The sequence below is a fragment of the Topomyia yanbarensis genome, chromosome 3 (genome assembly GCF_030247195.1).
Source record: "Topomyia yanbarensis strain Yona2022 chromosome 3, ASM3024719v1, whole genome shotgun sequence".
NCBI lineage: Eukaryota > Metazoa > Arthropoda > Insecta > Diptera > Culicidae > Topomyia > Topomyia yanbarensis.
The window spans coordinates 7,315,620-7,332,442 of record NC_080672.1 but is presented as its reverse complement, the minus strand read 5'-3'; the positions used below and the strand labels follow the sequence as shown (position 1 = coordinate 7,332,442).

The window sequence follows — 16,823 nt, the reverse complement described above, 5'->3', positions numbered from 1 at the left end:
AACTGGTAGTAAGATCAACCCCCTCTTTGTCAGTCGACTGGAGCCACCTATGACGGCGAATGACACGGTAAAATATTGTTCGCGATCAAATCAATTTTTTTTTTTCAAGAAGGAAGCTTCTGTTTACTTGGTACAGAAATGACGTAAACGCAATTTTGCAATGCAAAATGAAACTTCTATATTTGGTATGTCCGTAAGCTTTGTTCGATAAAATCAATCCAAACTCTAAAGGTCCATCAGAACTTCAGAATTGATCATTTTTGCATAGCAAAATTATTTCTATAGTATGTACCAATATTGACGGACCTCTCCTACTTCGTGCTATATTTCTAATTGTTGTTATGATCTGATCAGCACCAACCAAAGTTTGACTGTAGTTTCCCGCCTCGAATACAGAGCGAATTTAACACCGAAGCTTTATCCCGAACAGTACAAAAGTAACAGTAAACAACAGCTTTCAACTAGCATAGCATCCCTGCTGAAAATTTTCAACACCCATTCAACGATTCATCGTCAGCGAGAGGAAAACTATCCACCGAAAATGCATCTGGGCAGTTGGAGAATCCTACACCTAGCTATAGTTTTCCTCCCCACTCGAACTAACGAAAATTCGCATTCGGCAGTTGCTCCGTGCCGAAACAAGCACTGCAAAACCACGACCAGTGGCCGTACTAGCCGCACAGCATCCGATCAGCTGCATACAACCAACCATCAGTCTCTTCAGTGTAACAAACTATTTTACTAATAATTTCAGCTATTAATAGTTATGTTTCAGTAGGTAGGTCCGTGTGCATTTCCCCCGGGATGCAAACGACGGAAATCGTAGCTTAGGGACGAGATGTACTCTTACTGACAGTCGGTTATCTATTATTGGAAAAGGAATTTTTCGGTCTAACCCTTCTCCCGATCGGAGGAGGGAATTCAGCGAAGACGACCATCGGATTTCGGTAATAAGATGTGTATTTATTTTCTCCTCGATTTCGTTAAGTAACTTTTACAATGTGCTAGGAGCAATCAATTTCCTAAACTTGCATAGCATTGACTCAATGTTGGTTCTTTACTTTTGTTTGTTTGTGTTTGTGTAGGTGTATGCGGGTATGTGTGTTTTCCGTACAAATGTATTAGGTTCGATACTTTGATGTATGTTTAGGATTTACGCTGGTAAGCTAGATATACAGTCATTTGATAAATGCTCGGTTGTTTTATGCCTGCAATAAGCGCGATTCTGGTTGTTTATTGGTTGAGAAACAGACCACTTTCCGCTTGGAAGCTGCAAAAAAATATCAACTATCCGCCAACGGTGGGCGGAATATTGGAAAGAACTTACAGCTTGGAGAGTAGGTGTTTTTGCTCTTAAAAATAGTTAAGACATCAGCAACTTAAAACTAACTTCAAAATGATGTAGGTAACATATTTTATCGTTTTTTGCTTTCATTTTAAAATAATGGAAAAATAAACATGAACAAAATATAGATAACAATTTAAATAAGGAAAAAAGCATAAATTGCACAATAATTAGCCGTGTGTTAGATTACTATTGGAAGTTTACATGTCAAGTGGATCGCGAGACCCGAAAATATATGATTTCATCAGTCATCAAAATAGCACTTAGCTTAACTAATATCTTATCATAGCTGTATTATCTGCTTAAATATTACTCGTAAATCTTCAATCTAATAGTCTCCGCTTTGACCTCAATGTTAAACTAATAATTAAAATGGCAGAAATAGATTAATAAATTTTCCTTTTTACTTTGCTTACGAATAGATTAAGGTGATTTTTTAAATCACCTTCGGTTTGATTCTGTCGCAATATCCTAGCTGGACAGAAACGATTAAATTATTTATAAATAGCGTGGATTAGGTCTCGCAGAGCGCCTCTAGGTCTCTGCCTTGTCGGTTATTTTTCTTTCCACTAAAATAGTAAAAGTATAAAAATGCTTCCCGGTTTCTCGCTTCCTCCGACAATATACCTACTACTACATGTCAATTTAGATCTTTGTAAATCTAGCAACTCCCCCCTTTTCGCTACCGTTAAGTATTTTTGTTTGGTTATTCTATCATTCGTTTTACAATGTACACTTTTATATAAAATATATTCTTCTCATATCAGGTTGACCTTTTGTGATTCAAAATATACTCTTACCTAGGAAAAAACTTTCTCTATCAAACGTTACGGTTAGGCAATAGTTTAACAATATATTCAATCATGATTCCCATAAGTACTCGCTTTCTCCCCTCGTGTTCTGCAATCTAGTCTTTGTTGGTTTTGTTTACATCTTACCGGTTTGAACAAGCCGGAATGGTTGTTACTTCTTCTTTTGAAAAAACAAAAACATGCTGCAATGCTGCTATCTCTGCTTAGGCGGACAAATTTCAACATGAAAAACAATTATTTCCACTCAAATGATTGAGGACCGACGTGCGCTAGTATGGATGAATTTGGAAAAAACTCATTAAACTCAGCTTATTTACATACCAACCAACCAGACAGGACAACCGATTTCCTGCTGGCGCTTTTGTTCTACTTACTGCTGTTTACCCGAATAGTCCAGTTTTGTGTTCTTCACTGCGGTATGTACACAAATTGATCAACAAAAAAAATAAACAACTTAACAACTAACGATTTGTCAATAATTGTAACGAAAAATGTTACCATACTAATAAACTGTTTAATTATGTCTTCGGGTTTGTTTTGAACAAAACTGACTTACGAAACTAACGATGAAATTATTTTTGCTTCACTAAGCAACCGTGCTTTTTCGTTTTTTTTATTTACCTCTTAGCTTCGATCCGATGCCGGCAGAGGCGTCTTTGTGCGGCGAAAAGCGATATGACAAAATAAAAGCTTTTTATTTGCTGGTGCTTTGAGCTTATGCGAGCGCCACGGGTGGTTGGTTCCAGAAGTGTAACCAACGAGAGGGAATGTCGTTCAATTCAAGGCACACTCGATCGTTTTCGTTTGCTCGGTTGTGTTGGAAACAAATGGTTGTTTTCGTTTTCCTATGCAAAAGCTTAAAACTAGTCTTAATATCAAAGCATCCTATCGGTTCTGTGTCGGTTCGAATGACCAACAGTAAAACTATGAATCGTTGCGAAACACTATCAATAACCTGCTTTCGTGAGCAGTTTTAGCAACAATCGTGTGCCATTCAGCTAATTGTGTTAAAGGAATGCAATTTGTTAATTTAATCATTCTTAATATCTCTTGTCTTGTGTTTGCAAGAAAACCTGCCACAAAAAACCCACGGCCGAGGGTTGGCAAAATTACGGGAGAGGAAAATTCACTAAACAATAAATATCGACACCATCGTTTACGGCGAGGAAGACGCGGAAAATATTGCACGAAAAATTTCATCTAAAAGTCAACAAGATCAAAAACGCTCTCAGAACAGAACTCGGCTCGGTTTCGTTTCACACTTGGTCTACCTTACAAAATACAATGATTCAATGCACTTTCAAACGCATCCTAAAAATTAACTACTTTGTACATGTTGTTACAGTTTAGGAAATCCAGAGATGCATTTTCTTACAACGAAAAGAAAATTGGGCTCGTACTTACGTACGCCAACGAAGCAAAGGTGCAACGTAAAACCCAGTTTCAGGACAGCGGACAATGCTTACATTTTCCTAACACTCTGCTGCCGGCTGATGAGTGAACGCAGCTTACCCAGTTCCGTAATCAGATTCTGGTTGGAATCTTCGAGAGATTCGACCCGCTTTCGGTAGTCCAGATTTTCGGAAACCAGAATTTCTACCCGGCGCTCTAGCTGGTCCATGTATTCCTTCTTTTTCCGGCGGCTCTCCTGGGCGGATATCTGTTTGTGTGGAAACAGAATTAAACATCACGATACTCAACAATTTTACAAAGGATTGTTTACCTTATTCTTAATCTTCCGCCGTATCTTCTTGAGAGATTTCTCTTCGGCCTTGGTCAGCGGGAGTCGAGTCGGAATGGGATATCCCTCGGCTAGTAACGTGCGTTTTTCTTCCTCGGTAAGGCTGAGAGTACCCGTCGATCCTTTCTGTAAGTTTAAAAAATCATGAATTTAAAGCGCTTGGAACACAATCAACCATCCACCCTTACCGGTTGACTACTGATGAGTGGCGTATGGATCGGTTGCCTAGTTGTAGCACTCTGACTAGCAGCGACTCGAGCGGCTGCAGCTTGCTGCGCACTGCTCGGTGAACCCTGGAGTACGGCGGCAGCGGATACCGTGTGTACCGAAGCTCTACGACTGGACGGGGTACTTCCACTGGAGCTGCTGCTACTACTGCTGCTGCTACTACTGCTACTCGAATTGCTGCCCAAACTGGTAGTACTGGGTGACACTGCTGAGATCACGGCGGCAGGTGGGGACATGGGTGACGTGTGATGCTCCGGACTTTGGTTGCCTTCGGATTCATCGCTCGGTAGCGAGGAAGGAGGCGTCGGAGGTAGACCGAAAGAGGCCGACGATTGTGGTTCCATTTTGATGTTCAGCTTGGACATCACAATCTTCGGTGCGGAGGCGGGTTGAACTATGCTGCTGCTGCTACTGCTTGTGGTACAGATTGTGTTACCGTTGATAACTATCTGCTGGTTCTTGAGCAGGCTCTGCGACGCAGGGGTAAGCTGGAGGGTACCATTCTGAAAAAAACAATCTCATAGTAAATTGAATCAACCAACAAACTGTCTTACATACCTTATGTTCCAACACAAGATCGGATTGTGTGTAGGCAGCCATGTTCGCCAGATTCACCGTTGAGATGGCGTAGCTGTTGAGAACAGTCCCGCCTGCCCCGGCACATGCCGGCGAAGGAGGACAACTAGAGCTGGGAGACATTGGTTCTTCCTTCACCGTCAGCTCATCGATCTCGACATCGCTACCGGAACTGGAAGACGACGAATCATTGGAACAACTTCGTTTGCTGCTGTACGCTGGTGGCAGCAATAAACTGCCAAAGCTGTTGCCGGCCGTTTTGACGAGGTTGTTATTCAAGGTAAGGTGATTGTTGTTTAGGCTAATCGCTTGTCCGAGAACCAGCTGAGCCTGCTGCGATTGGTTACTGATGTTGGCCTGCTGCTGCAGTGCGCTAAGCAGGCTGAAGTTTCCAATGCTACCGCTACCGCCTCCTCCACCACCACCACCGCCGACGCTCTTGAAGGCAGGGATATTGTGGCCACCGAAGGCGGTAAGTACGGTCGTACCGGCCGTAGATATCGGAACGGGAATGTATGGCTGATGCCTGTGAATTATTTGCTGCTTATTGTGTCCATTTGCAGCTGTGTTCATACTGATAGCAGGGTAGCATTCTTCTTCCATGTCTGAAAAAAAAAACGAACAAAACAATAAAGTTACTCAAAAATATCATTGCATTTGAAACATCAATAAAACATTTGAAGGACAGCTTATCGTACCAAGAAAAAAAACGCATCTGATTGCTCAAGTGTTTCGAGATGGATTTCGTTCCACACGATCGGTAATAATTTTCCGTCATACAACCCATATAATTACGTAAGTCGAAGAAACAACAATTTTCAGACGGGGGATAATCTGTGTTAAACAAAAGCGCAACCAATTTGATCAAGTTCCTTTACGTGGAACGAGGCTTATCGTAAACTACCAACCCAGCATCGGAACGACGAGTTTCCCTGCATTTGAACCGTTGATAGTTTAGCACGTGTTCACGTTCAATTAAAATCCAGAAGATACCTCTCTCCGACGACATAAACGATCGTGCGTCTGTTTAAACAAAAATTATTAATGCCAATACAAGCAATTTCGCGTTGACATGATGACGGTTGCAGCGAGTGACGTTAATGGAAACCGGTACCATGCGGGCCGATGACTTGTGTGCCATCAGCTGATGGGACTCGTTAGATGGCGATTGAAAAAAAAAATAAACAACAAAAACGAAGAAAAATTATTTCTGTAATAAAAGGGAAAATTGTTTTAATGAATTGCCAGCAACCCGCCAAACCACGCGACAAAGTAGGCAGTGGAAAAGCTTGTTAATTTGGAAGGAAGCAGTTACGATCGGCACACTACAATGTTGCATCCGCCGGTAAATGGCGCGCGATGTGAATCATCGTGGTTTCGTCGTGCATACCTTCAGCATTGGCGCAACACATGCTGCTAGTCAATGAAACATCGAATGGCTTTCAACGCCGACTGTGATCACCGTTTGATACGGACCGGGATTGTTGAGAGTGGACTGGCATTGGGAATGTATGACGTTTTCTATTCAATTTTGCGGACTAATCTACTATACTATATAATGTATTGAATCCATTTTGGGCCTAATACAAAGAGAATCACACTATTTTTTAACAAGTTTTAAATGAAGCTATATTATCTATAACTTTTCTCAGAATAAAGTATCAGTGTACTATTTCTTAGTCATCTATATATAAAGTCTATCTAATGTCTTAATTTTCAACATAAACGGAAATAAAATTTATTCCGATTGTACATTTAATGTTCTATTTTGTGTATCTGTTCTCACAGCAACAATCCAATTGTCGCCCCATGGGTGTGTAAAATTTGTCCTCATTGAAAAAAAAATATGGATGAAACGCAATGCCTTATATTCCATTGCGCCAATCAATTTATAACTGGGTATCCAGATTATGGAAGCCATCCATGAATGGTATAACGAATCATTCTACTTTTTTTACCCGATCAAAACAAACATCACACACATACATGAACCTCATGAGCTGCTAGAAGAAGAACTTCACCAGAATTGCGCCTGCAGGAAATAACCATGCGAAGGCTAACAACTGATGGTAATGACTAGTTTCACATCAAACATGGAATTGTCACGAGTTGAATTTCACTGACAGATGAAAATAAAAACAATCAGCAATCAGCTGAAAAACTTGAAATAATTGATTGACGTTATACTGTATTTTTAAGTTAATGTTTCAATTTGGCCGCACTGCTGATTCTCAAGCCGTGCGTTGTCCGGTGGGCTATAATTTGTTTGCACCATTTCAGCCAAGAATAAAACCACTCCCATGTCGTCAGAGGCGACTAACAATATGCTAGGAATTCCTAGGTCAAGGTATTGATCCGTACCGAAGACATAACCTGGACGGACCTTAAGGTTTTGCATCATAGCCTTTATCTATTCAATATTGAGTGGATCACTGACATATAGTCACCTTTTCTGATTCGCTATTCCCGATTGTGTACCAACGTTTTAGATTTCTTCTGGCGTTTGTAAAATAGTCGTAAATTAGACTTCAAATTCTACAATAAGTAACAGTATATATTAATATACAGGTAATCTTCGATACAACGTACTCTCGATATAATGTACATTTTTCCTCGATATAACGTACATATTTTTTAATACATTTTCAGGTACAAATTTCTCTTCAATGACGTATGTATTCCATATTTTAAGAATTCATTATATTACACACTATTTTAAAACGTTAAAACGTAATTTTAAAACGTAACAATTCTAATGAGCATGTTAGCAATTGGCTACTTTATTGAAGGCTACGAGAGCATTCTTTTCCAATTCCATTTGCGTATGATCGTCTTTTATTAAAACCAATCATTTATCTCAATAAATAATACAAGATCATTAAGTTCTAACCAACTATAAGCAAGAAAAATCAAAATTGGTGTGACTATTGATAATTTGTTTAGGGATAGCGGAATCTGAATCTCTGAGCCGAATGACAATGTTTATGTTCCATGGTATGCTTTGACATAAAAAACTACAAGGGGCAGCCCTAGGGGGTTGCACGAACTGTAGACGTAGGACCATACTAATTAATGTAAAATACTTGTTTTCTTAGTACATGTATAGTAATAATAAATCAAACATATTTCTTACGTATGGTTTAATCACAATCAATCAACAATATTACATATAGAACCAAATTTTCTTGGTTATCAGGTCATTTCATTTGTAGTAGGTGATCGAATCCGATTAAACTTATTTGAGAAGATCTGAAGAAAGAAGACAGAAAACTGTGACCGAACTAATATCTGGAGCTAAATCTTTATAGCATAAGATTAGCTTGTGAAAACTTTTCGAATGTGTGCGGTAAAAACCCGGACCAGCGAAGAAAAATCAAATTTTAGGCAATATAATCACATTTCATGTATAGACCAAGCTTTCTAGTTATATTTTGCCATTATCGTAACTTTCCAAAAGTACGCATACGAATGTAGCGAATGCAGTGGTCTTAATCATATATCGAAACTATAAATATATAAGAATCGAAAACAATTTTATATATGCACAAGATGCGTTTTTGCAACAGTTTTTCAAGTGGCAGTGTATTCATTCATAAATAGACTTGTAATATGTACCTATTAGTAGAATCAAAGTACTATAGGCTGAGTGGAAATGAATCACGTGATGGGGAAATGAATCAATGAATTGATCGAACGTAAATAATAAACTTTCGTTGTGCTTTTTAGTAACAAATTAGATCTATCTACCTACACTAGACCTCTCCACATTATGAAAAAGTTTTGAAATATACATGGGTCAGCTCAGATTTTGGTTCTAGGTGTGAATTTAAGAACTTTCGCCAAAAATGACTTGATTTGAATATGATTTAGAGGTCTCTCCAATCAAAAATCGTGTTTTAGCTACGTTTCCATAGGAAGATCACTTACACTCTGATTTTATAGGCCTTACATATCATCAAAGGTTGTTCCTTACACGTATCTTAACATGTTTTGACAGGTGAACATAGCTCTAATCGCAATAGAAAATTTGTTAGCTGGATTTTTATATAGAAAAGAATATCAAAACCAAGAAAAAATACTACTAATTTTCCTTGGTTTTGATATTCTTTTCTATATAAAAATCCAGCTAACAAATTTTCTATTGCGATTAGAGCTATGTTCACCTGTTTTAAGATACGTGTAAGGAACAACCTTTGATGATATGTGAGCATGTAGGGTCTATAAAATCAGAGTGTTAGTGATCTTCCTATGGGAACATAGCAAAAACACGATTTTTGATTGGAGACACTTCTAAATCATATCCAAATTAAGTCATTTTTGGCGAAAATTCTTAAATTCACACCTAGAACCAAAATCTGAGCTGACCCATGTATATTTCAAAACTTTTTCAAAATGTGGAGAAGTCTAACCTACACATTCGCCTCAAACATTAAACCCAAGCGCACAAAGCAAAATGAATCAACGCTGATGACGATGGGTAGAGCGAAAGAGACAAATAATACCACGAAACTATGCTAACCGTGTTTGCAAATGGAGCTCGCATGTACAAACTATTTTGTGTACGAATAATTATACATAAAAGTGTGCTGGAAACGAGCACAACACAAAAGATAGCATACGGACAAGCTCATTCGCATTCACTGGGTAGCGTACCTCCACAGGCAGTGTAACGGACTTCTAACTCAGCTACACTGGCTGTAAAAGCACACAGCGCAGTGATCTGCTTCACCTGCCGCTCAACAGGCGACTGAACTGCTTCGGCGACATCCGTCCGTTTAAATAGTCGATGATGACGTCATTCATAGAAGCGTAGCGCGCTAGGTACACAAATCTGTCGTGCTGGACTAGGAAAGCGCTATCTTCTGTGTGTAAATGCGCGATATTTGGACTAGGTTGTTCATTATTTAAATTTTTCATGCCATGATATCAAAAATCTTTGGGTTTATCTATTGGAATATATTCTTAGAAGTATTTCGGGGCGACATGCGCAAAAAATTTGAAAATTTATCGTGAGATGGCTGAATTATATGCGTTTAAAATTGGACCACTTTTCGTTACATACCATTTTTGTAGAATTTGCAACGAAAACAAAGACCTAGTCCTACGTCAAAACAGTATGTGAAACGCCATCATATGTGATGACAATCGCTTCCTGACACTCTGGAATTTGGTTGGATTGAAGATTCTTTTTATTATTTTCGATATTTGGGCCATTAAATTACATCAACCGTATGGTCTACGAATCATATTGAAAGGAAAGCGGACACATTTAACTCCAATTTCAGATATTCCGGAAATCAGTGCCCTGGACTGATGATTGTTTTGTTCGTTTTGCATTGATGTTGCCATCATGGGACGCATGACGATCTACGAGGAATCCAGTGATATTTATCAAAATTTTATTGCTGGTTTCTGAGACTCTTCAATCCGGTTACTAGAGAAGATTGTTTTCGAAACCTATTATGTGTCACATCAAATAAATGAGAGTGAGAGATCACATTTGTACTTACACGGACAATTGTGCACTTTTTGCGACCAGTTTGGTGTATTTAGGAAACCAGTTGGCGGATTGAAATATATTTTCAGAAAATCTTAAATTGTGGATGTAAATGAATCTTTGTAGTCTTTTCTAATGATTAAAGTTTATAAATTGCGCACACGGTGGGAATATTGAAAAACACTTTACAATCAGAGACAGAATAATAATGACTTAATAATTATGAAAGGAGTCAGAATAAAAATATTTTCAATAAATTCATTTGATATAAGCAAAAAATTTAATTCTGGAATCTTTTTTATGGAACCACTATAATTTTCTTATGAGAAAAGTTGTTTCACACTGCTAGGTAGATTAGATTTTCAAAATTAGTTTCGCGTTCTCAAAATTCTACAAAATAAGGCACCATGAACAGCAATTCTGTGAGCATTGTGCATGCTTTGATATAACGTACAATTCGATATAACGTACAATTTTTAAACCAAGATGTACGTTACATCGAAGTTTACCTGTACCGGTTCTCCCACGCCGCATAATAAACATGTTTGCCATTTCGCATTTAACCCAATTATGGAAACGTGTCTGATAGGGAGAGTGCAGATGACAACTTGTCATTAACATTTCGCAGTGAATTTCTTCACATTCGTACCCCGCGGGTTAGAGATTTTTCCAAAAGAGATTTCTCTAACCCGAAAAGAGGCGAATGAGCCTAAGGTTAAAGCCTCTATAATCAAAATAAAAAAAAACTTCACATTCATTTGGGATATCTTTTATAGCTTTTGTACGTTTGCTTTGTACTGAATGCTTTGGAAATGATCGTTGAAGTGTTAATAAGAATCAATACTCCCGATGGTAGGCTGTTCGGAGTTCAAATTGCTCGTTTCGCAAATTGATAACGAGAGACTTTCATACATATTACTAAATCATGTTGTCTATAGATGAATAGATACCTCTATTACATTCCACGCGACTTTATCCTTTTATGTAACGCCCCGCGGAAGAATAATAATTATAATGCCTATTCAAACGGCATTCATATTTCGACTGGAGGTCGCACACCTGAAAACTTTGATCTAAAAGGAAAAGACAAAACGCGTGAGTACTTAGTTAAATCACAATATCGACCAAGATATATCGTGATTCATCTTCCTACCTACTAACACCAATTCTATCCTGCGACACTTGTGGATTATGCAGAGAAATCCCTGATTATAATAGTCACAAGTGTTGAATTAACATTCCTTCCCATCCCAAAATTGACCTGCATGGGCGTGGTCATCCATGTTATTGATCATACTATAATCTTAGTCTCTTTAGGTTGCACGTTGAGTATGATGTACTACTCCCAAGTATCATACAATTGGTTCAATATGCTACTTCAACAGGCTTTGATCAATCACGGGAAACTCACGGGCGGTCAACTAAGCTAAACTGAGCTAAACTAAGCTAAGCTAAACTAAGCTAAGCTAAGCTAAGCTAAGCTAAGCTAAGCAAAGCTAATTTGGCCGCACTGCTGATTCTTTCCTGCGTGCTGGATGCAGAAAAATTACTTTGATTGGTGCAGTGTATCTAAAGCAAACAACGTTTAACAAGTGCTTTTATAGCGACCTAATCATAAAAGGATTTTGCAGCTAAAATAAATATATTTATTTATTTATTTATTTATCACACTGTTCGACAAAAAGCCAGCTTGCGTGTGCTGAGACCGCATTTTGTATTATTTATTTATTTGTTTTATTTATTTGGGAGCAGGGAAAAGCCCGCTGGAGCTTAAATCCTTTCAATCTCGCTCTCCAGCAGGCATAAAACTTCCTCATCTTTTGTACCAACAGATTACAAACACCCAAATGATACATATAAACGATTCACTATAACCAATACAACGAGTACAATATTTACGCTTACAAACTAACACTGATATTAATATTGACATGACAGGGTATTATGGAACAATCGCTTTACAACATCTCGGGACAAGTGAAAATCAAACACATTAGAACAACGATTGAATAGACGACACATACTAGCAAATGGCTCATTATACCCGTAATTGGCCCTAGTATAAGATATTCTTAAAAAGGGATGAAATCGAAGACTACGAGGTTGAATATTGAAATTCACATATTGTTGGAGATTAGAGCAATCAATTCGTGATTGTAGCAGATCAGCAATGAAAACAGCTTTAGAGACATCTCGTCGAACGGACAGCAGGTCGAGATTAAAAAGTTGACAGCGGTCCTGGTAACTCGGGAGGTTTAGTGGATCTCTCCAAGGAAGTCGACGAAGAGCGAAACGAATAAATTTGCGTTGATTAGCTTCGATGCGCTGGATATCGATTTGGTAATATGGTGCCCAAATAACAGCACCATATTCAAGCGTTGAACGAACCAGAGCACAGTAAAGCGCATTTAAGCAGTATATATCGTCGAAGTTCTTCGAAACACGAAATATAAACCCCAGTAACTTAGAGGCCTTCGAAATTGTATATTCTATGTGATCCTTAAAATTCATATTAGAGTCTGGTAGAATCCCCAAGTCTTTTACGGATGACTCTCGCTTGAGAATGGTTTGCGCAATCTTGTAGTCATATTTAATTAACGTGCGTTTGCGGGAGAAAGAGATAACGGAACGTTTTGAAGGATTCAATAACATCCTATTTACGTTGCACCAATTTAAAAAAATGTCCAACTGTGTCTGCAGAAAACCGGTATCTTCAGAATCTATGATTAGATGAAATAGTTTGAAGTCGTCGGCGAATGACAACTTAAGGCATTCCAATGAAAAGTTTAAATCATTTAGATAGAGTAAAAATATGAAGGGACCAAGATGACTTCCTTGTGGGACCTAAGAGGTCACTTCGAATGGCATGGTTGTGCAGTCTCCAATTTTCACAGTCATGTCACGACCAGTCAGATATGACTGGATCCAAGCCAGAAGGGAACCATTGAACCCAAGCCTATCGAACTTGGCAATGGCTATCTGGTGATTTATCTCATCGAAAGCAGCAGAGAAATCGGTATATATGCTGTCAACCTGAAGTCGTGCTTGTAAGGACTTGATGATGAAAGATGTATAGCAAACAAGGTTTGCTGAAGTTGATCGTTTGGGCATAAAACCATGCTGGGTATCAGATATGCATCTAGAGCAGTTGTGAGTGATGAATTGGAGCACAATAATTTCAAATAGCTTAGATACTGCACATAAGGCAGCTATCCTGCGATAGTTTGATATAAGGCATTTGTTCCCTTTTTTAAACACGGGAAAAATGTAAGAATGTTTCCATGAATCAGCTTATGCATTTGACGATGACTTCAATTCAGAACATGCAGTGTTGACAATGGCAGTTGTGATGAGGGGGTGGGGCCCAATGGGAGAATGGGGAGGAATATTTCTGGTTGCAAGCAAAAATTGATGGCTAGTTAAAGTTTCTTTGGTAAACACACTACTGAAATGTTCACGGAATAGGCTACATATTTCAGACAAGGTTGATGCATATGAACCGTCAAGTGACATCTGAGCGGGCAATCCGGATTCTTTCTTTTGCTCGTTAACGTGGTTCCAAAAGAATTTTGGATTTATTTTAAGACTATTCTGAATGCGACATTGGTAAGCATAGTGAAGTGTCTTGTTCAGTCGCTTGTAACGATTGCTGTATATAATATGATCTCAGATGAAGGGTGGGATGCTTCGACAGTTTTCTGAGTGCTGACCGTTTGGTGCATTTATATCGTTTTAAAGTTGGGTTGGACCAAGGTGGATGCATGGGTTCACGGCGTATCTTTTTAGGAATAAACTGATTAATTGCATAAGATACAATATGTGTCCATAGCGTGGCAGCAGAATTACAATTGCCATTGGATAGGAGAGAGTGCCAGTCCAACTCTAACATAAACCAGTTCATTGCTTCGAAATTTCCATTTTTGTAATCGTGGTAAGTATATTCACAGACTTCAGTAAAGATAACAGGCGAGCAATTCTGAATAGTGATATGGAGAGGGGGGGGGGGGTGATGGCGACAAGTTTTAACAAGTGGTGAAGGTGCAGCGGTGATTGCACAAGTACCGGCGACATCCTGACTAACAAAGTAGAGATCAAGCAGGCGATTGTTGCTGTTATAACAATTATTCAATTGAATCACACCAGCGGTATTGTAGTCGTCCAAAAGCCTCCGAGAAGAAACAGTTTGTGAAGAGCAGTTTGCATCAGGGTACAAGTAACTGGACGAATTACTGGTCCATTTTATTCCTGGAAGGTTAAAATCGCCAACAATAATTATCCTGTCATTCAAAGCCATTTGTTTCGTAATCAGGGAAAGAGAGTTCAGATACTGATCAATTATATCTAAATCATTCACTCGATCGGGCGGAATATAAATAACACAGACATAGAGCGTGTAATGTTGGAGCGAAAGAGCGACCCAGAGCTGTTCGACGTTACAGGTGACATTAGAGAGACGCACCAGACGAGATTTGAATTTTGAGCGGCATGCTATCAAAACACCTCCTCCTCTCACCTTGGAACTATTCTGATCGTTGCGATCCTGCCTGTACACCGTGAAATATTTTCCTGTTTTATTTTTTTGAGATGTCGTCAGGGTAAACTACCAAGAAATCCAATTGATCATCGCAAACTGTGTTAATCCGCACCAATTAAGGATGTAAATATAGCATAAATATATGGATGCTCATGGGATCTCCTTGCCTTACTGAATTTTGTATGGTAACTTCTGGAGACAAATCTTGAGCGTTTTTTTCAAAACGTCATATCTGCAATGAGTTACTCTCTTTGTTTACTTTCTCTTTCGATTTTTACGGCGTCACTATAACACTTTGCACTTATTTTACAGTACAGATCGAAAGACGGCGGTTTTAACTAGCATATTATGCAAAGAGTTGAGGGATAAATGTTAAAATGACCGAATTATTAACAGAAGAGAAAGTAAACAAAGAGAGTAACTCATTGCAGATATGACGTTTTGAAAAAACGCTCAAGAAATGCCCGTTGATCAAGATGCGAGAGTGTGAGTGGCTCATGATCGTACGAAGGAGAGAGATTAACACTGCGTTGAATCCCAATGAGTGCTGGACCCGATCATACACATGATCAAGGTCGAATGAAACGAGTCAAAAGTGTTTCGAAAACTTCGCATTTGAACATTTTTGGGAAGAGGTCAAGGTATTATGAGAAGTCATGATTTTCTCAATTCGAGTTTTGAGGATGCGTCTCAAATGTTTATAGTCGAAATTTTGCATCGTTAAAGGTCGATACGAATTGATTGTGTTGTTGCTAACCTTTTTGTGTCACAATACCACTACTAGTTTAGCGAGTTTCGGTACCACGTTTCCGCGCAGCGCTTCAGTTACTATCAGATTCAGTTGACGATGAATAACATGGAAGGTCCTGATGTGAAATTCTTTGGGAATTTACGAGACGCACTAGTTTTAGTGATGTTATATAGCTCTTCAAATATTATTTCATCCATCGCGTGCAAATTTGGGACCGAGTCAGGTTGAATAACCCGACTACATGTAGTACCTGCTTGAACTTCTACGTTGCCAGCAGAGTATAGGATCTGGAAGAATTGGTATACATGAAATTCTACACCGCCTGCTTCTGTGATCCGTGTCCGGTGTTGATCGGAGATTTTGTTGATAATTTTTAATTGATTGGACTTCCGGTTCCATATGATGTCCGAATGATGTAATACGTATTAAAATGGGTGCAACATTACTTAGATTTGCAGGTTTAGATCACCTGTGATAAATAAAAGTAGCTTAGACCACACAATATTACACATATTCCACAGCAAATTCTTGACCAAATTTTGTAAACTTGGGTTCAAATGAAAGATACAATAATCGTATTGATTGCGATTGAATTTCATTCGGTTCTAACTTTTGGTTCCGGAGTTACCGTTACAATCGCAATACCTCAGAAACATTATTGAAATAGTCGCCCAATTACTTCGATTCGCAGATCTTGATCACTGATTGCCAATCAAACATTCATGGAACATATTGTCCACTATCGACAATTCCGGAAGTCCCGGATTCCGGGCATATTCCACAATTAAAGTCCAACGGTTCTTCGGTGATGACTGAAATTATGAAAATCATGACAAAGTTCCTGAATTCATAAACATAAATCACATTACACGAATTTATGAACATAAATTCCGCTAATCTGACAGACAAATCTGACAGTAAAATCATGAATAAAATAACACGGTAACCTGATTAAAAATCACAAAAATCGCGAATAAGCCCCTGAAATCATGAACGTCGTTTGACTGTCGTCTGTGTATTCCTAAATCATGAACAAGAATCAAAACAAAAACTAAACATATCTAGGGAACAACAACGAGCAGTTTCGCTCCGTTTACTACCAGAGTGTGAAAGGAATGGCAACTAAAACGCAAGGATTTCATCTAGCGATCTTCTAGAGATTTCGATGTTATTGTCTTGACAAAAGTTTGGTTGCGTGAGGACATATTAAACAATAACCTTTCGTTGAACTATGTAATACACTACTATTACCAACTGAGGTGGGGGCGTCCTAATAGCGGTATAGATCAACCTCGTAGGTTGGCCATAGTTTGAAAGCTTGGAGCAATACGCCGTGCGT

General features: G+C 38.7%; 1 protein-coding gene across 3 annotated transcripts in view; it reads right to left on the bottom strand.

The window, feature by feature from the left end:
• LOC131693787 (cyclic AMP response element-binding protein A) overlaps positions 1-16,823 on the bottom strand; it is a 359,187-nt gene that overhangs the window by 202 nt on the left and 342,162 nt on the right. The window contains exons 3-7 of one of the 3 annotated variants that reach the window (XR_009306329.1): positions 4,685-5,307; positions 4,087-4,629; positions 3,881-4,024; positions 2,532-3,817; positions 938-2,426 (exon numbers count right to left, since the gene is read on the bottom strand). Coding sequence is in view for 2 of the 3 variants with exons in the window: in XM_058981925.1 (XP_058837908.1) it covers positions 3,620-3,817; positions 3,881-4,024; positions 4,087-4,629; positions 4,685-5,307 (1,508 nt within the window). In the remaining variant the exon portion in view is untranslated. Of the gene's footprint in view, positions 1-937; positions 3,818-3,880; positions 4,025-4,086; positions 4,630-4,684; positions 5,308-16,823 lie in introns of those variants that run through there. The other 2 variants (XM_058981924.1, XM_058981925.1) reach the window with 2 other exon arrangements.